Source organism: Trachurus japonicus, chromosome 14 (genome assembly GCF_045865225.1).
Source record: "Trachurus japonicus isolate A0001 chromosome 14, Traja_1.0".
In the NCBI taxonomy this organism is placed as follows: domain Eukaryota; kingdom Metazoa; phylum Chordata; class Actinopteri; order Carangiformes; family Carangidae; genus Trachurus; species Trachurus japonicus.
This window is the reverse complement of record NC_140920.1, coordinates 15,997,835-16,022,019: the sequence shown is the minus strand read 5'-3', so window position 1 is coordinate 16,022,019 and position 24,185 is coordinate 15,997,835. Positions and strand designations below refer to the sequence as shown.

Sequence of the window (24,185 nt, the reverse complement as noted above, 5' to 3'; positions counted from 1 at the left end):
GTGAAAGGTTATCTCCTGCACTGTCCTTCAGTGTCATGCTGCTTCCTGAGAATCTACCTGACACCTTGACGAGGTTACGCTGCAATGTTGGACGCATTTGAAAGTGAATACTTGTTAGACATGTATGTATCGCATGCATAACACAGCTCATCGTGTCCTGCAAACACAGTTGCAATTGAGCAATAATTAGCTGCAGTAATTCTGCTACAACTTTGGAAATCTTTGTTGGCCTTTTCCATTTGAGTGAGAAGACATTTATACTTTGAACCTCCAGCTAAAACATATTTCACACTGTTTTCGAGAACAATGTGATGCATTCACGGTTGCGTTCACCTGTGTTTCACCTGCAATGACAGAAATTGTGACATTGCTCAAATTGTAATCCTCCTTCAGGTCATTACATGACACTGGCAACAAGACAATGCACATACTTGTTGTTGTGACAGACAGTGTACTATAAATAAACTTGTAGCTGAGGTTGACACTGAAGTCCTTAAGCTGTTTACACAAACCTTTGATGCCCCGTGATTGAGGATCCCCGTTGTCATCTATAAACCTGCTCATGGAATATTATGGAATGTGTTTTCTTGGTGCTTTGCCCACAGCTACAAAGATCTACAAACACAAGAGCATGAAATGTGTGCCCGGCAGCTTCACCCTCCCTCCTTGGACTGAGCAATTGTAGGTTCCTTCAACACCAACATGCCAAAACAATGTTGATCTCAACAGTAATTGTGCGATGCTGACACTCCTGACAACAAGCCTGATGTTACAGGCAATTATACTGTTTCTAAAAACTATCTATCAAATGGGAATTCAGCCCAGTGTCAGTTTGGTTCTGCAGAAACAACACGTACCAAGAGTTGGGGGGTGAGGGGTGGGGTTATTGTACGTGTCACAGTAACCAGTTTAATATTGGAGGGAGTCAAGCTGCTTATTCAGGTTTCGGATCATTGAAAAATGAGCTTACCTGGGTTTCTCAGAGTTGTGCCATTTACATGCATTGATCCAGAGCTGGATTACCAGACTTATCAGGGTTAATAATGAAGCTGTCAATAGATGTAAACAAAACCTAATGCATATGAAACAAGGTTAATAGCCCTGCGACAAATTATTGGCAGCTTTTTTTTTTACATTCAAGTCAGTCAGTCAGTCTTTTCAGCACATAAAGTGAATGTGAATATATAGTTCCAATTTAAGGCAAAAAAAAACCTGAAATGACTCTCTGAACATATGCCACGCCAAAAGAGGAGCACACTAATGGTTTATTAATGATGGTGAATGATTGAACTGTGCAGCATAAAAAGATCTCTGTATGCCGACAGGTGTTGTACAGTACAATCTGATTAGCTTTCACATTTACCAATGACTGATGAACATTTTTTATTCTGGCCCCTCTGGCCCTTCTGGTCCGGTTCTGATACTATTTATGGCTTCAAAGGGTTAATTTTGTCGACAACCTTTCATGCTGCGCACAGAAAAAAAACGCTTTAAATATTTAATTACATGCACTGGCTGCAGCCTGTGAATGAGGAGCATTGCAGCCCAAGATAGCTGCAAATTACTGAATGATTCAAAAGACGGAGTAAAGTTAACCTGCCTTCACAAAGCAGTGGGACACAAGTGACGAAGAGCAGGCCAAATATATAAACATATTAAACAGGGATATCAGGTGGGGAAAATCAATAGGCCAAATTATAAATCAGTTCATTTTCCTGAGATTTTGTGCGTTTCATTTCACTGTAGATGGTCTTTCATGATTTGTCTGTAGTGCCATTTAAACTTGGCATGTACCACTTGTGATTAAAAAAGAAAGAAAACTGTATTCCCATGGTTGCGACGCATCAATTTAATCTAAAATGTTTTATATAAATGTCACTGATGACTTGTTTTGTGGGACTGTGCAGCACTACAGGCAGACATGTATGTTTTAATCCACACAGCTGCTCAGAGTAAATGATGAGCAGCGTTCTGGCCACGGTCAAACACTGTACACGATTGCTTTTCCCCTAGGACGCACCATTACGGTCACTTTATTCACAAACACTTAACAGCCGACTGCAGTATTAACAGCATAGGTCAAACTCCAGAGTTGGACCTATAGGGAGTGACTTTCACAGTTGTTATCCTGTACGTATCCCCCTGACTGTGCAGTGACTGTGGGCTTTTGAGTGTTTTTGACACAGCTCCAGCCACAGGGGCAGAGAGTCTAACAACTGCTGTGACATTCCCAACGGACTCATCCCTTTCAACTTTTCGGTGTTTGTCCTGCTTCCTGATCCTGATCATATACTGCCTCATTGTGGTGAAGGCAACATTCTTCAGGAAGGGCTGAGAGAGGCTGGGAATAAACTGTAATGTTTTACTGCTGAAATGTTTAGTGGGACATTTACTGTAAGTTCTTTTTCATCTCAGTTATACTGTTGTTTATAGTTGTAGTGTAAAGTGTATACGTTTACTTGTTACTGCACAAGCAGCAGTAACAGCAGTCTATAGTGATAAATGGACACAGTCAAAAATAACTAAACTAACTAAGGACGATGGCTGTTTTCCATCAGTGTAGAAAAATTATGTTAGGTCTGCAACTAGAAAAATATATTTCATCCCAGTGAACAACCAGTGACAGTCTGACTGTTTCCTGTTCAACTTAATGTTGAGATTTAAGGAATTAATGTGCAAAACTGTAACTGAAAAAATATACAATAAAGTTGAATTATTAAATATTATAGAAATATATATATATATACCTTAGTTAGTACAGTAATTGAAATACTGTAGAAATGTAGAAATGTGTAAAATACATAAACAAATAAAATATTATACTGACGGGCCTGCTATTTATTGTTTTGATATTAGCAGCACGCAGAGCTAGTGGACGTACCAAATTTTGATCACATGACGTAATACAGCATTAGACAAACTGCAAGTGCATTTTTTGCCACAAACCCATGAGACATACAGTATATTGGCGTGTCTCTCTGAACATAGTAAGCTTGTGTACCAAATAGTTTTGCTGATCCAAAAGCAGCTTTTATCCCATTTTGTGAATTTATGCCAGAGATTAATGGAGATTATTGGTTGTGACATTATGTACTAATTGTAAATCTAATCTGCATTCACACCACCAGCAGCCGACCCAATCCCGCTCCTCCATCTGATGGCTGATTTCATACAGCTGTTTGCATGCTGCAGTTTTGTAGCAGTGCTCTGTGGCTGGTGACATGCATCACTGACACTAGAAACAACAAAATGAGTGGTACACATAAAACACAAGAGTATAGTATATGTTACAATGAATGAATCAATATGCTAAATGAATATTCATAAGAAGAACGGATATGATATAATGTCTATACAAGCCGGAGATACGACAAGGTTTTAAATGCACAATTTTGACATTTCTGTCATGTGTAGATTTTAACAAATCAGGTTTTAAATAAGAAAACAAACAATCTGTTCCCTTTTTCCCTTGTTCACCTCTTTTTGCTGGTACCACTTGCCAATTCTCCCCAATTTCACATCTAATAAATAATTATAATTCTTTGAAAATCTCACTGTAACAATTTGCAGTTATGTGGAGCATAAGATGAATTTGATATAAAAAATCACAAGCCTTAAACTGCATTACATTGCAGACTTGTTCTCGTAGTTCTTATCCAGCTGAACTTAGAGTAAGCCCATTATTCTCCATGAGCCCAGACATAATTCTGTATTACAGCATGGAAATTTATAATCATCCAAAGCATTGCTTTGGTGTGTGTGAAATCAAAGGGCATGTTAAACAGACATTCAAAACTGTAGAAAGTACAGTATCTGTCACAATAGAGTGGCTAAACTGCTCATGTAGAACTAAACTGGTTGTATTTTAGTTTTGTGGTGCAGCACATTAAAGTAGAATTAGGAAGTGATAACAACTCAGTTTCGTGTCGTGTCCAGAGCTTTCCCTGCATCACAGACAGCTCTGGAGTTAATCCATCACAAGTGGAAATTTGTGGTAATAAGAGTATGTTCAGTATAATCCTAGGTTTTCTGGCTTACGGTACTCTATCAAAACATAACTTTGTTTTGACTCTCATTTTTTTTGTAAGTCTTTTAGGAATGTAATCCTGGAAATCTCCATGCAACCAGTTCCTGGTCCTGGAATACTCTAAGCTCAACATGAACTTTGGAGCAATGTTTGAACAATGAAATATTTCTTTAAAAAATAAAAAAAACTAATGAGAAAATAAAATCACTGATGAATCTCAAACTGTTTTTTTTATTTCGATCGTCACATGATTCAGATGTTGGCAGGATACTTGTCACTCTCCCATATTTGTGGAAGTGTCACATTCTGGTTGTATTCGTCAGAGGTCAGCTGGTGTGAAATACCAGACAAGCTGCTCAGGCCACTCTCGAGGCAGACATTTTGTGTAACGAACAGCCTTAATAATGGCTGCAGTCCATTTAAGTGAGCATGGACACTGACGTAGCGCACTCACACCTGTGCTTGTATTACCATCACAAGTCACAAGTAGTTAAAGTTATGGGACATGCAGACATTCAATTGACAGTGATTTGGAAATTAACCTGACCCCAGACCTGGTACATTTAACCACATTTCCGTTTTTGGATTCTCCGTTGCATTATTTTATTAGTGTCAAGTAGAGCTACAGCTTGTTTCCTCTGAGCTCTTCTCCAAATAACTATTGTACCATTAGTTCTCTAAACCACTGCAAACTTCACAAGACAGGTGTGACTGCATGAGATTATTTTAGCTGTCATAAAGACGACTTTATGTCCAAACAGATTTGTCCGCACAAATTAAGCATGTCATAGTTGGATGCAAAATTCTTGTCACTGGTCTGCTTCACCAGGCAGCTGTTCTTACTGAGAATATCTCAGCAAGCTGAATGTATACCACCATGTACACATGCCCAGCAACAAATGGCAGGCAGTTAACAACTAGCTAGATAATGAAGAACCATCTAGCAAAACACACAAGTGTGTATGGAGGTACATTCACAGGGTAGCTCCGAAATGAATGCTGATGTTGCTCTATGTTAGCAGAACATATAGGACAGCTGTTTGTGAACACAGTAACAGCTGATCTCAGTGACCGGGAATATGCACATACACACGGTTGGCTAACATGTAAACTATAAAAAAGCAGTCATTGTGTAGGTTTGTCAGCTTGTTGTGACATCCCTCTGCACCAAAGCAATTAGTTCACAACCATTCAGTTCTATTATGCTCTTTATAAGTCTTACTTACTTATTACTTACTGTGCAGTAGCACACATAATGACATCTGCACTTGTCAATGCATTTGTTTACGTACAAACAAAATAGATGAAATCACACTTAAAACACACAAAAAACCATGACAGAAATTACTGTATAAAACTGTAGAATATGAAATAAGAGGTAGGCCTATGCATGTGGTTTAAGTCCAGATCAGAAAATATGAACTAAAAATGTTTCTGAATTATAATATGCATAATCTTTACAAAGCCTGGGCCGATGCAGTTTTAAAGGACTGCTGGATGTAAAGCACTTCAAAGAAAATGCTGAGAACACCAAAGCTGGAGCAGAGCAGGAATTTGAATTCCTCACTCCCATGTTAGTCATCTAACCTCAACAGACGTGCATCACTCTTAAGAGCATCACTGTGCTTTAAAGAATAAATGAATCAGCTGACACTGGAGTAAACTCGACAAAGTATTGGCTCACACAATACTACTGCCTGACAACACACTGAACTCAAAACTGTGGAGAGACAGAGGCTGGCTGCTTTTGTTTTTCTCTCCGTCACAAGCGTAAACACTTTGTCATTGTTGCCACCCACTGTTACATCACAGACACACAACCTGCTGGCATTGCCCTGATTTAATATTTTAAGGGGTAAAGCACAGTGACTGAAAGACAAAAACAAAAAGTCACTCTCGTCACACATCTGCTTTGTAACAGCTGTACCCCGCAAACAGGTATCAACTCAGTAAACCTCAACTCTACCGTGAAAACTGGTCTGTCACTGCAGAACTGTGACTTTTGTCGACACAGACGATAGACACCCAGTATGCTCGCTCTGTCATAATAATAGCTTGTAAAAGTCTCTCTTTAGAAATGTGGAGTACAAGTATGAGTGATTGTGAGAAAGTGCCTAATAGGACAAGAAAATGAGCAGCCAATTACTGCAAATGGCCATGCCCTTTTTTCATACATCTTATAAATATACATCAAGCTATCTTGTCAGAGTAGAGTAGCCGAGCAGAGATTGAACAGGGCAGAAATTCTACATAAATAACCCAGTGAAGATAGAAAACAGTCCCCACTAACATACAGTATAACCTCCAATGAAACAATTCATGCTTCCAGCTGGTCAGTCTCATCAGTCTGCACCTCTGCCCTGGGCTAGAGACACTACAGCACTGACAGTTGAAAACACTTCAATCATCCTTATCTAAACAAACACACATCCTGTTCACGACAGTAAACGAGCACCTTTGTCACAATCAACAACTGTTTGCTGGATTGCCCTTGAGGGTGCTATTAGGGTATAATGACCAACCTGTAGATGCATGTTGATTCATACTGCCGCCACACAAGACTTGTGGGGTAAGTGCAGAACCCAGTAGCCATCAGCAGCTGTCATTCATGTTCTATGTCTAGCTCTTCTAAGGAACTCTCTCAATTCACAGAAGGATGCATCGCCCCAGGCAGAAATCTGCCTGTCTACCACCTCAATGCAGCAGCTGCGACCTGCATAGAGTAGGACTTCACAGTCACAGATTAGTGATCGAGTGTGCATCCATAACAGCACGCCGATACATTAATTTACTTTACTATATATGGCCGTAATGAGCAATGAATTAAAACTCCCACAAAAAAAGAAGAAAAAAAGATTTGCACGTTTGTTAATGAGAAGTACGAAGGCGGTTTCAGCGCGATGTGTTACTCCTCGACTGTAATGACCATTTTTTTTGTGCAAAAGTGTTGCACTGATTTTCACTGTCTTTTACTACAGTGCTCCAACCAGTCTCAATACACCCACACACGCACACACGCAAATTGCAATTACGAGGGTCTCCTTCATGGAGTCTGTGGATAGACAGAAAGTCAGAAGCCTCACCTACCACATGTGTGTCGCTATACAGACCTTTGATTTGGGCTGAGCCATAAGCGACACAAAAGTGCTATTGTTATGTTAAGATAAAAGATGGATGTGACATACTTGAAATTGCAGTTTGTGCACCACAGCTGACTCAAATCCAACTGAAAATATGGTCCCTCTAATTTTCCTCCCTGTCATCTCATCTCACATTTTAATTGTTAAAAAAATAAATAAAACAACATACAGAATATAACACAGCACATGATTAAGGTTTGGTAATAGAAGACAATCGGGATGTGCTAATTTTGGCGATCCTTCAGTTATAAAAATATTCTTTCAATACCCAAAGTGATTATTTTTTTAATGACAAAGGTCTCGTGGTTCCACATGAAGCCTACCGTCATACACTCACTGAGCAATTTACTAGGAACATCTGTACATCTGCTTCTTTGTGTAATTATCCAAACAGCCAATGACATGGCAGCAATGCAGTGCAGAAAACTGTATAGACATAAGTCAGGAGCCTCAGTCAACTTTCCATCAAACATCAGAAAGGGGGGAAAAAAGTGACTGACTGTGGCACAACTGTTGGTGCCAGGTTTGAGTGTTTCTGAAACTGCTGATCTCTTGGGATTTTCTTACACACACACAACAGCGTCTAAAAGTTTACTCAGAGTGGTGCAATCAAAAAAAAAAAAAAAAGGCATCGAGCGAGCAACAGCTCTGTGAACATAAATACCTTATTGAGGAGAGAGGTCAGAAGAGAGGAGATGGCCAGACAGATTGGAGGTGACAGAAGGGTTAGGGTTACACTGATAACCACTCTTTACAACCTCTGAGCAGAAAACATCCCAGAGTCTACCTGATTAACCTGGAGGCAGATGTGCTACAATAGTAGAAGGTCACAATGGGTCCTACTTCTGTCAGCAAAAAACGTGGATATGAGGCTGCAGTACAGTTAAAAACTGGAAAACACAGCAAAGTCTTATGAATTTGGTGTCAACACCATGAATCAATGCTAAGCTAAGGCGACCTTCCTTGTGTAAACAGTTTAGGCTACTAGTAGTTCTTTGCCACACTTTGGACCTTTTTTTTTTTTTTTACGAATCTGCAGAAATCATGTGATTCAGTTATTAACATGCACCAGAATCTTGTGTGATCCATACAATGAAGAATTTAGGCTAGTCTGACAGCAAAGGGAAGCACCACCTTGTTAGCCTTCCTTTAATGTCATTTCAGGTGGCTACAGTCGTATACTGCATATGGTTCACAGTGGAAGAAGTATGGGTGAAATATACATGTGCCTATGTGTTATAAGGCAGACCTCTTGTAAAAGGTGACAGTGTTTTGTCATCATCAGTGACTTGTCACAAAGTAGCAGTCGACCTCCATGAAATATTTGTTGTCAAGTGTTAATGCTAAGATACAGTACTTGACTGAAATAGTTATAGTCTATAGCTATACTATACTTTTATGTACAGTAAAATAATGTCAAAGACAATCGTTGCAGTTTTAACAAGCTATGATATGATTTGCTGGCAGCAAGTAACAAGAATGAGGGCTACATTTAATAACTTACCACGAGCCTGTTTTGCAGTATGTTGCTACTGATGCATGTTTGTAATCTATGTCACAAATTTAGTATGTCAGAACTCCCAGCTGACTGAGTCTTGAGTCCTACGGCTCTTAGGAACAAGTAGACAACAACTACATCACTTTGAGAGCTGTGGAGTAGGTACATTCAGTCCCATGGTTCACACACTTGGGAGATTTTGTCCCTCTGAGAGAGGGATTTTAGGCAAGTAAAGGATGTGTGCTCAGGGAGCCTGAACTCACTGCATGAGCCTAGACAAAAGTGCATATGCAGCAATTTAAGGTTCAAGGCCAGGGCATAATGGCCAATAACACAGATGCATTGATACAATGTTGGAAAACTTCATATCAGAGAAAGAAGTCCTTAACAGAACAATGTTGATCTTGAGTCAGCACAAAATGACAAGAGGATGTCAATGGGCTGAGAGTTTGTCTGTGTAAATGAAAGGCTATGTTATAAATGGCATGACTGGGGAGGGTGTGGGGGTGGGGGGTTAAGAAAAGAATCGATTACACTAAGTGACTACAACTACAATGGCCTGCAAGACCAACATCAGCTATGTTGTTTGGTACTTCAAACTAATTTAAAAAAAAGGGCCCCTACGGAGGGTCAGGAATCGGGCGGGGCAACTCTCTCAGGTAACTCGGTGAAGTGGCTAGGCCAGTTTGATCCCATCATTGATAAACTTCGCTAAGGGGCGGAGGGGTTTGGGCTGTTCAAGAAACTCAAGACGTAATATGGTCCGTTTTGTACAACCTCTCTAATGGGATGATGAGTTTAAAAGCCAGAGTGAGTGTAACAAAATCAGAGAGAGAGAGGGGAGCATTTGTGTCTCGCGAGTGCAGGGTAAGCGGATTTAAGAAGGCAGCAGCAAAGCGCAGACATCATGTTCCAGGCCACAACACTTGAGTGGACGTACAACTATATAAATGATGTTTATTAGTATATGTCTGATGTGCTCTCATTGACTCAATACATTAAAAAGTATGGAAGACAAGCAGCCTTTTAACTTGAAGTTGTGCTGGAGGCTGACCAGCATGGGACATCAGTTGTAGACACATGTAAAGGAGCGGCTCCATGACAAGCACCAAGAGGTGTTTAAGATCCAGTTACAGACATTGACACTACTTCATAATTAAAGTAGCACAGACTCATTTGCCCTAGTGAAGAGCAAGAAAACTCTCTGTGGCATTTGAGCCGTATTGCTCTCACATGTCTGGTTACAGTACACGCCACAATTTCTGTCACTAAACTGTGCAGAGTTTTAAAAAAATAATGTGTGTCAGTGTATTCATGCACATGAATTGATGTATTTGTGTGCAGCCTACTGCACCAGCATCTGTGCAACAGTATGCTGCATTGTACTTCATTGTACTCTATTGTAGTCTAAAAGTTCCATAGCCTATTAAAAATTATCTGCCTTGATTTTTCTTACAACAAGCCATGTGGGAGAGGGAAGGCGAGAGTGACAGAGCATTGTCCACAGAGACAATAGGCTTGAATATCATCAGTGATATTAATATACTAAAAAATAAATAAATAACACCTTAGTACAAATAAAATGTGCCTGATGTGATTTAAACTCACTCCCTGAGGGCGACATCTACTGACCAAAATAGATTCCTGAACTTCTTGAGCCTGAATCTAATGGGAAAAAGGTGAAACCTAAAGTGATGGGTGGTAAAGTTGATCATTTGATATGTTCAAGAACAACCTCACTGATATCAGACTAGGACTAAAACACAAAGTGCTAGCCCTTTTGCCTGCACGGAGTATGGTTGTGCGTATATACAGGACAGGATGATAGGCTATGCCAAAGTGTAGGGTATTAAAGCATTAAAGCAGGGCGTGAGCCTAAATATAGCCAAGGAACCAGTTTGCATAGGGCACACGTGATACAGGCCGCTGTCCCTGGTCCTGAAATTGTACCGGGTTCATGAAATGCATGTGCTCAGTGAACATATAAGAAGCTGCAACATTTGCGTAAAAGCTGAAATGGGCCAGGATAGTAAAAGCTACGCTGCATGAAGTGCCCGAAACGTTTAAAGTATAATGCGGGTTTGCAGGATGCAGATAGTTAGATACACACAAACTGCAATTCCTCACAAGCAACAGTGCGAGGCGCATGTCTGATGCAGTTCAGGGGAGAGAGAATGGGAGAGAGAAAGCGAGAAAGAGAGTTTGATTGATCATGTGGGCTATGGGAGCCTGCGAGAGTTGTCGAAAATTGCTGCATAGACGCCCCTTAGGCACCTATCTGGTACCCACTGACTCCAAACCATGCTGTGGCCATAATAACCACAATTCACCAGAGCGCCTGTTACCAAAAAGCACCTAAACCGGAGGGAGGGTAGGGGGGGGGGGGGGGGGGTGTTAACAGACCGTTCATTCTTCCGGGTTGGACTTCACCGGTAATCCACAATACATTAACTTACCGCAGTCCTCACACAAGATCTTCCCAACATCCTTTTTAAGGTTCTTCGCACTCGTGTCCAGAGGCGCAAACGATGCCTTGAAAACCAAGGGCTCGTCAGTGGGGTCCATGAAAAAAATGTACTTGTGGTTCTTCTTCACTTTGGTGCACGGAGCCTCAGATCCAAATTCCCCCACGGTGACGAGCTGTTCTCGCTCCAGACCCCCACTGTTTAGGGGCCAAACATCCAGCACTTTGACATTCACACGGTACGGCTCCGCGGAGACGTTCACAGGCGTAGACTGCACCTTGCCCTCGATCACCACGGCGGATTTGTAAGCCTGGTCCTGCAGGGAATTCAAACTCGGGGAGTAGCAGGCGAATGAGACCCCGATGACCAGCATGGATAAATGTACTGAATCAAGCCTCATGCCGCCTGCTTTGGCTCGGTGGTCGCTGGTCGCGTTGCGGCAGGGCTCTCTCGGCTGCGGGGCGATGGCGATGGAGCTGGGTTGAATGAAGAGACAGCAAGTAGGCTCCAGTAGCACGGCAGCGCGGCAGACCTTGCATAAGTGTCCATGCCATCGGGATCCGCTGCTTTTTCGAGTGATTTTCAGTGGGTAAAGAGCAGCTTTGAAACGGGGGGAAACCGCGGGATGATGCTGGGTTTCGAATCCAGTCACTGCTGTCAGCTAATAATAAGGCATTGTAGATACGCTAAGCAAGGAATTGGCGGATTCTCTCTCCACTCCCCCCCAGAAGATGCCCCCTATGCTGCCATAGTAGCCTTAACTGCAAGACGACGCCACTCTTATCTTTGCCCAAAAATTGCAGTGGTGGGGTAACCGCTATGATGGTTTTCTGTATCATCTGCAGCGGAGGGGAAAAAAGACGCAAAATGCTGCAGTGGAGCACAAGTTTGGTAATCCGGTCGCAAAACAAAAGCCACGTTTCATTCCAAAAAATAAAACAGCATTTCTAATCGGCAGCTATAACGCTAATACGCCGCCTTCCACCGCGGCTCTCTCTCCGCCTCCCCCACTAGCCACAGACGGAGAGAAAATAATGCCGATTGCCAAGGGGCTCCGTCAACAAAAACGCAGGATTGAAGCACTGAGATACAGGCAACCGATGGACCGAGAGGTCGATCTCCTCACTCCCTAAACCCAGTTACTGTGTGTCAATCACTCCATGGTGTTTTATCAGCGTTGATCTCACGTTATAACGAAGCAAACGAAATCCTAAATCCATGACTGTCCCTCCTCAAAATCGCATCTCTTTCTGTAGCCAAGGCATTACTCCAAAAAATGAAACAGGTTCACATTGAAAATGCAGCCGCATATACTCCGGTGGGCCTAGAGAAATCATATGGCTGCGATGACTAAGGCTGCGAAAGCATTTCAGATTCTTCAAGAGACTGTTTTGAATGAGTTTTGCGTCTCATCCCATTAAGTCATGCCCTGTATTCAGGTCACATTCGCTGCTCTGCCTCTGAAAAAACTGATGTTGAAGCACCGCATCAAATCCATACAGCTAAAACAGCTGCAACATCGGAGTCTAAAGCTGAAAAATATATTTAAACCACTTTGATGGAGAAATATTACTAAAAAAGTGTCGCTACTGTGTGTTTTTTTAATACAATTATAACATATGTTCACATCCTATGAAAGAGCACTTTGTCACAGAGCCTAAAATTAAACATGTGAATATTGCCACGTTTGATTATCACAAATAGCGAAATAATAAGACAAGTTCTGACAGATAAGGTTTGATTTGGTTTGGTTTGGTTTGGTTTAGCCTAAATACCAAATAGAATGCGGATACAGGATGTTGTAGGCTACTGGCAGTATTCAAAAGAGCGACATCTGCTGACCACAGTGTATTTATGAGCTATCTGACACATACTTGCTGTAAACGCTGCTGTAAATCAAACAGCAGTGGCACTAACTTGCTGAGTAGTTCTGTCCGAAAAGAACGACGAGGACTGGAACAATCGTGTTAGCGCCGATCTACAGTCTGCCAAATCGCTGATTATACTGTCTATCTATTTAATTATAAAGGTGCACACTGGTCTCTCAGAAGAAACAAATGCACCCATCACCACACATGAAGCCCCCTGCTCGCGTTGTCATCTGAGAGCCTGCTGCGCTGCAGAGCTCACAGACCTGGCTGCTCTCCGTGGTGCTGAAATCTATAGGCCTGTACATTACGCTTATAGAGAGATGTCAACACAAGCATACAATCAGTTGTTATTACAGCGTGAGGTGAGGTTGTGTGGATGCTATAGATGTGCTTTTCAAACACCACTTTTTAACATCAACACAGCACTGACAGATGGGTAATAATGTGCACGAATCTCACATTGATTCCCAGAAAGGTTCAACACAGCTGTAAAGTAAGAAAATTTAACTTGAACCCTAATATTGTTAGAAGCAATGCTCACTTATTTATTTCGATGCTGCCCTCCATTACAGTTCCCCCCTAAGTGTTGCCCCTACCTGTTACCATTAAAAGGCAAAGCTGCAATTCCCCGACTCCGCCAAGAGAGGGCGCGCGTCCACCGAGTTCCCACAGTGCGTGTTGACATCAGAGGTGAAACGTGCGGCGTTGAACTTGTGCGTGTGTCGCTCTCCGTGCCACGACTCGCCGTTTCTTGTCCATCTTGTGAAGCCGAAGCCGAAGCAGTGTGTCCGCCGTGCTGTCATAAAAGAGCCTCCGAGCATATTCACATGTGTCTTCTGCCTGGTCTGGTCTCCTGCGGCACGCCGTCGAGGCTGTAAGGCGCTCCGCCTGCACACAGAGCGGGGGAAGGTAGGTAAGGTTCTGGGATCTGCGGCTCGGTGGAATGACGCTTTATTTACATATGCCATTTCGGATTGTTATTGTTGTCCTGCAGCATTTTAAGTGTCCCAACGTGCAGACAAGCATGTGTCATTGCCTCGCAGAGCTCCTGCAGAAAGCATAACGTGCAGCAAACGGCCGTGCCTCTGATCAGAAATACTAACAGTGCTGCATTTGGACCGGCGCCGCAGCATTCCTGTGTTGGGATGTAGGACAAAACTTTGTGAGCTGATCACTGCTGCGGCCTTTTTCCAAACTGCGACAACACCTTTTTCAGGCTGATATCTGCGTTGGACGTGGCCTCGGCATCCGAACTCAAGTGCTCTTTCTTATTCATATTCATGGGTAAAAATAAATAGGTCTTAAAGAGGACAAGTAGCCTAGATACTGGTGATAGATTCATGAAACCGACAGGTTTGTGTTCCATCGGAGCAGCTGACAAACGGGTCTGTATAAACTATTACAGACATAAAACATATCCTGTGGTGAGTCTCTGGAAAACAGAGACAGCTGACATATTAAACTGATTATTTTTTTCAGTGGACGATTGAAGAGAAGAAATAGAATATTAGACAGCAGGCTTCACATTAGATAGCCTATATGACACTGAAACAACATGTGAATTTCAATTGAATGTGCTCTATTGGAATTACCTACCTTTTTTGCAGATTCATATTTATCGCATTTGTCCTCCTGGGGAACAAAAAGAAAAAGGAAAGAGCGGTGAAGGCATCGCAAGAGAAACACATTAAGGCAAAGAATTAGAAAAAGCATGGACTGTGCAATGAAGTAACTTAACTGCAAGGAAAACTGACCATGTTCAAGATAAGCTCCTAGGCTATATTGCATAAAAGGTCCATGCATACAACACGTTTAACATAAGAGAATAGGAGTTCGTCTATATTTTTTGTCACATTTGACATTAATTATTTTCTTTTTCTTTCTTTTTTTTTTTTTTTTACCCATTTCTGCTCATAATTTCCTCCAGCAGCAGGTGTAGGAGGGATGATGAGTAGGCCGCCGACCCGTGGGGGAATAAAATCAGAGCATGTTTGATTAAAACTTTCATAAAATAAACATAAACGAAAATCAAGGCTCAAGAAGAAAGGTACAGAAAAAAAAATCAACCAAACTAGTAAAAGTTATTTCCGACTACTGCTTTTCAATAAAAGCAGCCTATATAACTTTCTTATATGTAGCTAATACAAGATAGGGCTTAGAGTTGGTGATAAGGCTAAGAGTTGTTGTGGCAATTAATTTAAATATTTTACCTCTGTTCATACGATATTCATTTATTTTGTAGTTTTAGTCTTAGCCTAATATTTTCCGGTCAACAGTTCACCACTGCCTCTCATCATCATCCTAAATATCACTGAACATATTCGTCCACTGGATATTCTTTCTTTATGTTCTACGATCATTAACTTTCGTTTTATTCAATGTTGTACTCAATGGATTGTGAAAACCTTCCTTAATTTATTAATTTGTTTATTTAGAAGAGATTAGTCAGCAGTTTTAATTTATATGCAAGTGTCAAAGTATCATTGGACATCTAAAAATATTTTAAATAATCTGTCTGTCGTCATTTTTCAATGTGGGGCGATAATCGAGGGCCGTAAACATCTATAAATAAAAAGGAACTATAAATTATGCCAGATTTGAGGTGTTACAGTGTTTTAGACAGACCAGCCAACCTTTGTTTTACTGAACTCCACTAAGGCCTTGAAGACGCATGTAGCCTACTGTGTGGAAGTAAGTCACTTTTTTGTTTCTTGATAACTCTGTAAATGTGATATATTTCTGTTCCTTCGTGAAGAAAAATGTGCAAACAACACACACAAAAAATCTCAAAGCAAGATAGGTGATTGGTCCATTCATCATAACGACTTGTTTTAATATAAATACATTTTGAGGATGGTTGTTCAAACAATTTGATGTTAAATGCATAACGAATATTGACTGAGCGAGTTATAATTCGAGTTGAGTGTTTAGCTGCTGCCCATCGCGTTTAAACGCCTAACCATATTTTTCATACACCAGCAAACTTCAATCAAGTTATGAAGGACAGAGGATGTGCCTGCAATAAAAGTCTGTGCACAACACAAAGTTGTATCAGGCTGCAGTGCAGTCTCAACTGTTACACAAATGCTGAAAATCTATGCGAAATTTTAATGTAAACTTTTTATGGCATTTTTTCCATGAATATTTTAATTCGACTTCACTGACTGCATTTATTACTCCATTATCTTGTAAAGGCCCGGGTGAATTACAAGAAAAGTCTCACAGTTTTTCACATTCACACAAACTTCTGGTTTAATGACTGAAATAAAAGTCTGGCTCCCTTCTTCTTGCAATTAAAAAATTAGAACAATGGCTTCGTTTATCTTTTCTTTTTTTTTTTTGTAATTATTTCCCAGGAAATCATAAAGTTGTTTAAAAGAAATATTAAAATGCTCAGATATTATGTGGACGACAGCAGCAAAACAGAAATTTGATGTAAACGAATTTTGGCTTAATGCAAAAAAAAAAAAAAGGGTTTTAAATATAGGCTAGGCCTGTGTGGCCTACGCCTCCAGTGAAAGGTCTGCACAATCAAATTTGTTTCCAGATGGACAAGAAGGAAGATTTATTAAAGTATCTGCAGTATGGGAACACTATTTGCACAAGTGACCAATAACAGGTAAACCTATATGCTTTGAAATGTATTTATAGCAGAAATACATTGAAAACTACAATAGAATTATTTAATTTTCAGTTTCAAATATCATATGAGGTGTTTAATATCCTATTTTTTGGCTTGGTTTAATGGCCTAAATAAACATGGGGATATTCGGCCTCTTTAATGTCAGTCTATGCTGGTTATAAACGTCTAATTTTGTGTATTATTTGCATGCAGGTCTGTCCAACGCAGATTTTTCAGCAGCACTTCTAATGCATGGCATGTGGCTGTGGGGGGAAAAAGCTGCTCCAACACAGCAAACTTGTTAAATGCGACGGCAGCATGCGGCCGGTTCAGAGGCTGCAGGCCGGAGAGCAGCAGCCTCCGCACCGCAGCGCAGGGCGCAGGGCGCAGGGCGCAGGGCGCAGAACCCGGGGCAGACAGACAGACTTATTAGACACCTGAGTGAGATCCGGTTAGAAAGACACACGTAAAGCAGCCTGGTGACTCTCCTGACAAAGGTGAGGACTTAGGTCAGAACATAGGTGAATAATGACTTGATTGACAGCCGCACCAAGGCCAAAGATTTTAGGCAACACAATGTCCCCTTCGTGCCTCTCATGAGCTCGCACAAACTTGGACAGTCCCGCTGCAATTTTTGATCCAGGTGGCGCTTTATAATTTGACGCAACTGAGAGTTTGGAGCGTCTTTTAATGGATTAGCGTGCTGGGGGTGTGTCTTTGAAAGTTGGGAACATTTTGATTTATGTTTTGCTCCTGAATTGACTTCAGACTGGTCGCAGATAGGCTACAGCTCAGGAGGAAACTATCGGGTTTTACCTGCCCTCGCTTTCAGGGGTGAGTAGCTAATAGGAAGGCTATAGACTAGATAGCTAACTTTATTTCTAAGTAGAGCTAAGTAGGCTATAGACAAACTTTGCTATCACATTAACTAGTTAACGCAATGTTAGGATGCTGCCATCTTTCCATCCTTAATTAAAAACCCATAGATTAAAGCGTCATTGTCTGCCTTTCTCCGACGTGTTTTGACTGCACCACGCCTGGAGAGTGGCTCTGAATTTAAGTTATCAAAGAGCACACATAACGTGATGCTGATATATTCAAGAGGAACATTTAAAAAAATAAATATTTGAAATAAATCAAGTTGTCTTTGTAGTGCATGGTATCTAATAAAGCTAATAAAAGTTAGATTTTCTACTTAGACCGGGATTACTGTGCCATTGTGGACCGAAGCTTCTGTCATGTTGTTTTTGTTTTTTTAATAATAGGCTATAGGCTATTATAACATGTTTTAAAATGCATTTAATAGGTCTATGTTTAATGGTCATTAGACCACTAACCAGAGGCCTATTAAATACATATTTGTGATAGTGCTGCTGCTAGTGAGACTTATGGGATTTAGGTTAATTGCCATGACCTGTTTTCTTGTGAATTGCAAAATATGACGTGCAAATCAATTATTTTGGCCCAATTTTGGATTGCTAGACAAAACTATTCAGCTTCAAATAAACATTAAGAGTGAGTTGATTAAAAATCGTTATTTTAAAGAATCATAGCACGTTTACCATACACGGAGAAATGCTGTTTACAAGTGCTTCTATGGAAGGATCAGTGTTTCCCCCCATCTCATGTTAAAACAGAGGGCAAGCTAGGGTCTTTCCAGATGGAAAAACACCTTATTTTCCAGAGGTCCGTCAATTCATAACCAGGGGGATGCGTCTGTTCTGAGCAACCGATAGTTTCGTTTCACCACAATCGTGTTGTCTTATGACCAGTGGGATGATAAAATACACCTTCCTCCCTCTGCATTAACGTCTCCCCTCGTTTTATACCTCTGTGTAGATCTCGCGAGAGCTCCGGCGTTGGCTGTGGTTGGCCGTGGCTTTGCAGCAGACAGAGGGAGAAGGCAGGCAGGCAGCATCATGGCGGACAGAGACAGTGGAAGTGAGCAGGGAGGAGCAGCCCCGGGCCCAGGCTTCGGTTCCATGCACCTAGCGACAGGAGGGGCGGGCTCGGCTTCCGGGCTCCAGCATGAGACACAGGAGCTGGCGTCGAAGCGGGTTGACATCCAAAACAAACGCTTCTATTTGGACGTTAAGCAGAACGCAAAAGGCCGCTTCTTAAAGATAGCAGAAGTCGGGGCCGGTGGAAACAAGAGCCGCCTGACTCTCTCCATGTCCGTGGCGGTCGAGTTCCGTGACTACTTAGGGGACTTCATCGAACATTATGCCCAGCTGGGTCCGAGCAACCCGGGATTGGTACAAGACGAGCCCAGGCGAGCGCTCAAAAGCGAGTTCTTGGTCCGAGAAAATCGGAAATACTACATGGATCTGAAAGAGAACCAGAGGGGACGGTTCCTGAGGATCCGACAGACCGTTAACCGGGGGCCCGGTTTGGGATCCACGCAAGGCCAGACGATCGCTTTGCCTGCCCAGGGACTTATTGAGTTTCGTGACGCTTTGGCTAAACTTATTGACGATTACGGTGTAGAGGACGAACCTGCAGAGTTGCCCGAAGGGTCATCATTGACTGTGGACAACAAACGCTTTTTCTTCGACGTCGGATCCAATAAGTACGGTGTGTTCATGAGGGTAAGCGAGGTGAAGCCAACGTACCGCAACTCAATTACCGTGCCCTACAAAGTATGGTCCAAATTTGGGAATACTTTCTGTAAATATGCCGAGGAGATGAAGAAGATCCAGGAGAAACAGCGGGAGAAAAGGGCATGCGAGCTGCAGCAACAAGAGGAGATGCAGGCGGACGATGGAGACGAGGATTGATATAGAGAGCATAAACATGCAAGAGTAATGAAAAATAACAAGAGAAATATAATTAAAACTCTACTGTATAAAGAAAGAAATCTAAAGATTTAACTGTAATGGTTTAACTCCAAGGGAGCATCACCCACAATATAAGAAACCTCCACAACCTGACAGTTATGACATGTTGTCACTCATCGCTGGATGTTACCCCACTTATCCACCATTAATACAGTTAACAGGCTGCTAAACAAAGTAATAACATTATATTTGAACATTGTTTCCTACTTGACAAACAATATTGAACTGAGTGTTTATTTCCCTTATTAACAGAAAACTTTTGTACCAGTTAAAGCTATTGTAAAAAAAAAAAGAAAAAAAAAGTGTTTGCAATGTTCAAATGGAATTATTGCCGAGTTCCGATGAAAAAACGTTTCCTTTTCATGTGAGCTAATGACTTCAGCACAAATCAGATATTTTAATTTTTAAAACCAAAATTCAAAAACTTTGTAAAAGGTTGTCACATGTACTACTTGCCATCCTATTTACCTTTACCTGTGAGTAGAGATGTGTTTACACATAAATCATATGAGGGCTAGGCCTGCTTCGGAAACTGGTTAGATGTCATGCAGTATAAAAAGGAATATAGGCATTTTCATGAAATGAAATAAGTGCTCTATTTGTTGTGCAATATGCATTGCATAAAAATCAAATATATATTGAACTGGTCAATGCATCTTGACGTGATGACATTTGCCAGAGGCATTCAAAGAAATATTAATATTGTAATTTTTGTTTCAGTTGAAATTGTTGCCATGCAGATGGATATATTATAGACTACCTTTGTGTCTCGTTGTTAATGCAATGTGTTCATTTTAAAGGTACTAAATGTGTATTTGATAGAGGAAATGCAGTGACAACATGTAGCAAATGGCCTGATTTGCAGATTACTTTATCAGAAAAAACTTCCCACACATACTGTGTTGATTGGCTGAGTGGTCTGAGGAAAAGAAGAAAAGAAAAGAAAAAAGAGGCAAATTCAGCAGAGCGTCATTGGTTAGTCCACCTGAAACAGAAACATTTTATGATCTTTTCAGTCATAAAAGTCTAAATGGTGCCAAGGAGTGCTGTTGCTGCATGTTAATCTGCACTAAGATTTCGTTGGTCTCCCAAAATATTGGCTCAAGGACCCTCCTATATGTATCTTTATCTGCCTATATTGTGCGAATCTCAAGTTTGGGTACTGAGTGATTCCAAAGGCTTGGTGTATTTGTAGTGGAAGTTGCTGTCAGAGCGTGATTGTAAACAGAGCGATCTTGCGAACTGTAATTACAATATCACCATCACACTATGAGGAGGGACACTGAGGAGCATGGCTGGATAAGCCATTGTGTAGAGGGTTCAATGCACCTGTCGGTGAACCTCCAGTTGTGTGTCATTGGATGTGCCCATCCCTACGAGTTTAAGATCCGAAGGTGTGAACTTAAGTGGGGCTACTTTGGATACTCATAGCTCTACTTATGATTTCTGAGCCCAGATATCTACCAGGGGTGATGAGATTCTGTTTTGGTCTAATTGTAAATATTTGGGCTGCCACACGGAAAATAACTGGTTCTAATCCAGTTCAGTCGCATCTCATAGATGTGTGATAGCAGTTTTATAAACTCTGTCAGTGAACTCCAGAGAAACTGGCAACAATCAGATAATGTCAGATTTACCTCAGCATTGAACTAAATGATTGCTCCCATGTTTAGATTGACTGGAAACCAGCAAACTAGACTGTCCTTGACCACCTATTTTTGGAGCCTCTGGTATAGCCTAAATGATACGTGATTGGGAGCATCCTCTTCAGCATATAAACAACCTGGTGCCTTACACACTCCGCATGCTTACACGCTGGCCTGGTGCTTTGGATCGCAGTTTGGCTTCTCTTTTGTTGTCGTTTCCTCTTTATTTCTTCCATTTTTGTGTCTCAGCTCCCTTGTGTGCTAGCGCACGACTCGTGGTGCTAAAAGGGTTTGTTACAAACTCTTAAGAAATACAGGAGCAGAATTCTTAACTATTTTCTGCTACCTTCCTTCTTCCCTTCATTGCCATCCCCGTTTCCCAGCCATCCAGGTATCGGCCTACATGTAAACATGGAAGGGGGTGGTCACCTAGATGCAAGATGATGCAGAAGAGCTAGCTCTTCACTAGCCAAGCGCATTAGCAGGAAGAGCAGGGGCTGATTGGGAACATTGTTGGTTGTTGCCTGAAACGATGTAAATTGTTTTTGGCACGCCCCCTCCTTGAAATGCTCGTCGTATGGCTTGGATAGTTATGTGTAAGTTGTAAGTTGCTCAATTAATGGGGAGTAGCAAGCATGTCTTGTTTTGTTTTTTGTTTTACGTAGTTTTACCTTTTCAGCATTATTCCACATTATTTGTAATTTTGGAATGTTTTCGCCCACAAAAAAAAATATATCTATTTTTTCTGTGCAACATTTCATCACTGTGTGCAATATCGTATGTGCCAATGGTGGCAATATATGTATATCAATTAAATATATGATTACTATTTGAAAGCATGTGGCTGAATTCCATGTTTATTTCTCATGAAGGAGTTGTATGCCTTTATTTGCACTCAAAGTTCCATCCTGGAGGAAAATATAGTAAACCAAGGTCTTAGCAGCCTGTTGGGTCAAGCAGTTCACATAAGTACTTTAACTTGAAATAGAACAATGTCACTGTAAGTATGCCTCTCCCTAAGGAAAGGGTAAACTTGGCTTGTGGCTTATGTTGAAGGTAGACTATAAACACAGTGGAGTTTGTGAAAAGGAAAACTTCAGAAACAATGAAATCTCCATTTTAGCTTTAAGCTAAGAAAAGGTGCTTCAGTCCAATCCTCATTAAGGTGTATGGTGAACTGTCTTCAGTGGTTGTTGTGTGTAGCACTTTGCTTTCCCAGGTTAATGAAATGCCTGACCAATACTTGTTTAAAATGATTTCAACAAAGAATGTCGTTCTCTCTTTTGTTGCCTCTTTTTTTTAAAAAGAGGATATTTGATTTGCTCATTTGGTTTTGATGCATTAAATATAATTTATGTACATTTGACAAATTTTAAAATAAATTTAATTTACCCATGAGGGAAAATCTGCATTGAAACTGTATGTGTTTTTCATGTTTCATTTCTTGTTGAAAAGAAAAAAAAACCTTCCAAAATGTCTGGAGTTCACTGATGAAGAGTATGTTTAATTTTGATGTAGTGTTGTCTAAAATGTCTAACTCTACATTTGCAATGATACTAATTACTTAAGCTTAATTTTACAGCCTTTAAAATACAAACTTTGCAATGACAAGTACCTGATGACTCATGTCTTCTTAGAGATTTTTACATTAGTACTGTATGTGTAATAACAGGCTGTAAAATAAAGCATTACTTTGGTCTCAAAAAAAACCCTGACTATGCAATTTGTCATTACCTGTACATCAAGATTGCTCTTCTGTGAGCTTTACTGCTTATGAAACAATACATGAAACAGAGCTAAATGATCATGACAGAACAACTCTACCCCCATGTGTTACATTTTGTGTAGTTTGTTTTTTGTCTTTCTGACAAAGGTTTTGGGATTTTCCGTGTTGTTACGCGCCATTAAGTCAAAGCCAACATATTTATTAACTGTGTAGCTATCTTCAACTTTTAGGCAACAAGTCAAATGTCTGGTTTAATACATGTCAACATTCTATAAAATACAGTAATTATGGTATATTAAAAATAGTCCAGAAGTTATCATTCACTAAATCATCAGCAGCCTCAGAGCCTCATGCCTGATTTTCCACAGCCATTAACTTTGAGAAGATTTTTATTACTTTTATCTTTCTTGTGTGTTCTCCTTTACCATTTACCAGTGGAAACAAAAAATTAAATATACATAAGGAAGACTCAACTTGGTGTCTCCTACCACCACAAACATTCCCCCTCTGGGAGGTCAGAGTGCAGAGTCTGGACATGCTCAAAGGCATGTTGTGGTACATTTTTGCGTTAAGGCTTTGTTGTGAAGCAGATAGTCTCTCAGCCTGTGGGCCCCACGCAGGCCAGGAAGAAGGGTGAAAAAACTGTGTGAGAGTGAGATGTGCTTCAGTGAGATGTTGTCAAACCCAGATGCCAGCTCGGGCTCTGACTTTGTTCCTCATCTTAGAGCCTACAAAGAGGCTTGGTTTAGGGTCATCACAGCTTGGGAAGCACAAGTGCCCTGCATCATAAATGATGAAGAATTGTATTCAGTCAAACCAGCACTTTCAGTATTTGTGAAGACGCAAGGTATTATATTGATAAAAGCAAGATAAAGCCTTTCATTTCAATGCACAATATAGTTTGCCAGGTGTGCTACTTAGCACAACAGCAATTATTGCTTACAGGAATGCTGCTAGATAAGATTAATATAACAGGTTTGGTCAGATCCAACAGCCAGGCTGCTAGCCGAGAGAAAACTACTTGATCAAATTAATTTCTTAGATGCTGCTGCAGCATGGTCACCATCCCCTGAGCACTCCCTGACAGCGATGAATATTATAAAAAGCCTTTTTCAGTGTACAACATCCGGCCGCTTTCTACCCTTTGTGTTCGAGCATCTGCATGCATGTTTATTTGTTCGGTGGCATTGCTGAGCTTTAGAGAGCCAAGAGATGACAGCATATGTTTGGAAATGCTGCCTTCACTTACGCATTGCTTCCATTTCTATTTAACTTTGCAAATTGGTGCTGTATATTCTGAAGCAGTAAAATAGGCTTTAGTGGTGACGTAATGCATAGCGGCACTTCTGGCTT

The 24,185-nt window shown here is 40.9% G+C and overlaps 2 protein-coding genes across 4 annotated transcripts in view; one reads left to right on the top strand and one right to left on the bottom strand.

The window, feature by feature from the left end:
* nrg2a (neuregulin 2a) overlaps nucleotides 1-12,568 on the bottom strand; it is a 69,813-nt gene extending 57,245 nt beyond the window's left edge. Inside the window, exon 1 of one of the 2 annotated variants that reach the window (XM_085798033.1) lies at nucleotides 11,122-12,568. In XM_085798033.1, the coding sequence (XP_085654159.1) occupies nucleotides 11,122-11,530 (409 nt within the window). In that variant the 5' untranslated portion in view covers nucleotides 11,531-12,568. The remainder of the gene's footprint in view (nucleotides 1-11,121) is intronic. The other variant, XM_085798034.1, reaches the window with a different exon arrangement.
* A 1,081-nt stretch (nucleotides 12,569-13,649) lies between these two features.
* On the top strand, nucleotides 13,650-22,815 carry puraa (purine-rich element binding protein Aa). 2 transcript variants are annotated; one of them, XM_085798041.1, is made up of 2 exons: nucleotides 13,650-13,910; nucleotides 18,463-22,815. In XM_085798041.1, the coding sequence occupies exon 2, from the start codon at nucleotides 18,543-18,545 to the stop codon at nucleotides 19,398-19,400; it is 858 nt and encodes a 285-aa protein (XP_085654167.1). In that variant the 5' UTR covers nucleotides 13,650-13,910; nucleotides 18,463-18,542; the 3' UTR covers nucleotides 19,401-22,815. The 2 variants fall into 2 exon arrangements, with proteins under 2 accessions (XP_085654167.1, XP_085654168.1); XM_085798042.1 differs by lacking the exon at nucleotides 13,650-13,910 and adding an exon at nucleotides 17,395-17,457.
* Nucleotides 22,816-24,185: the final 1,370 nt, after the last annotated feature.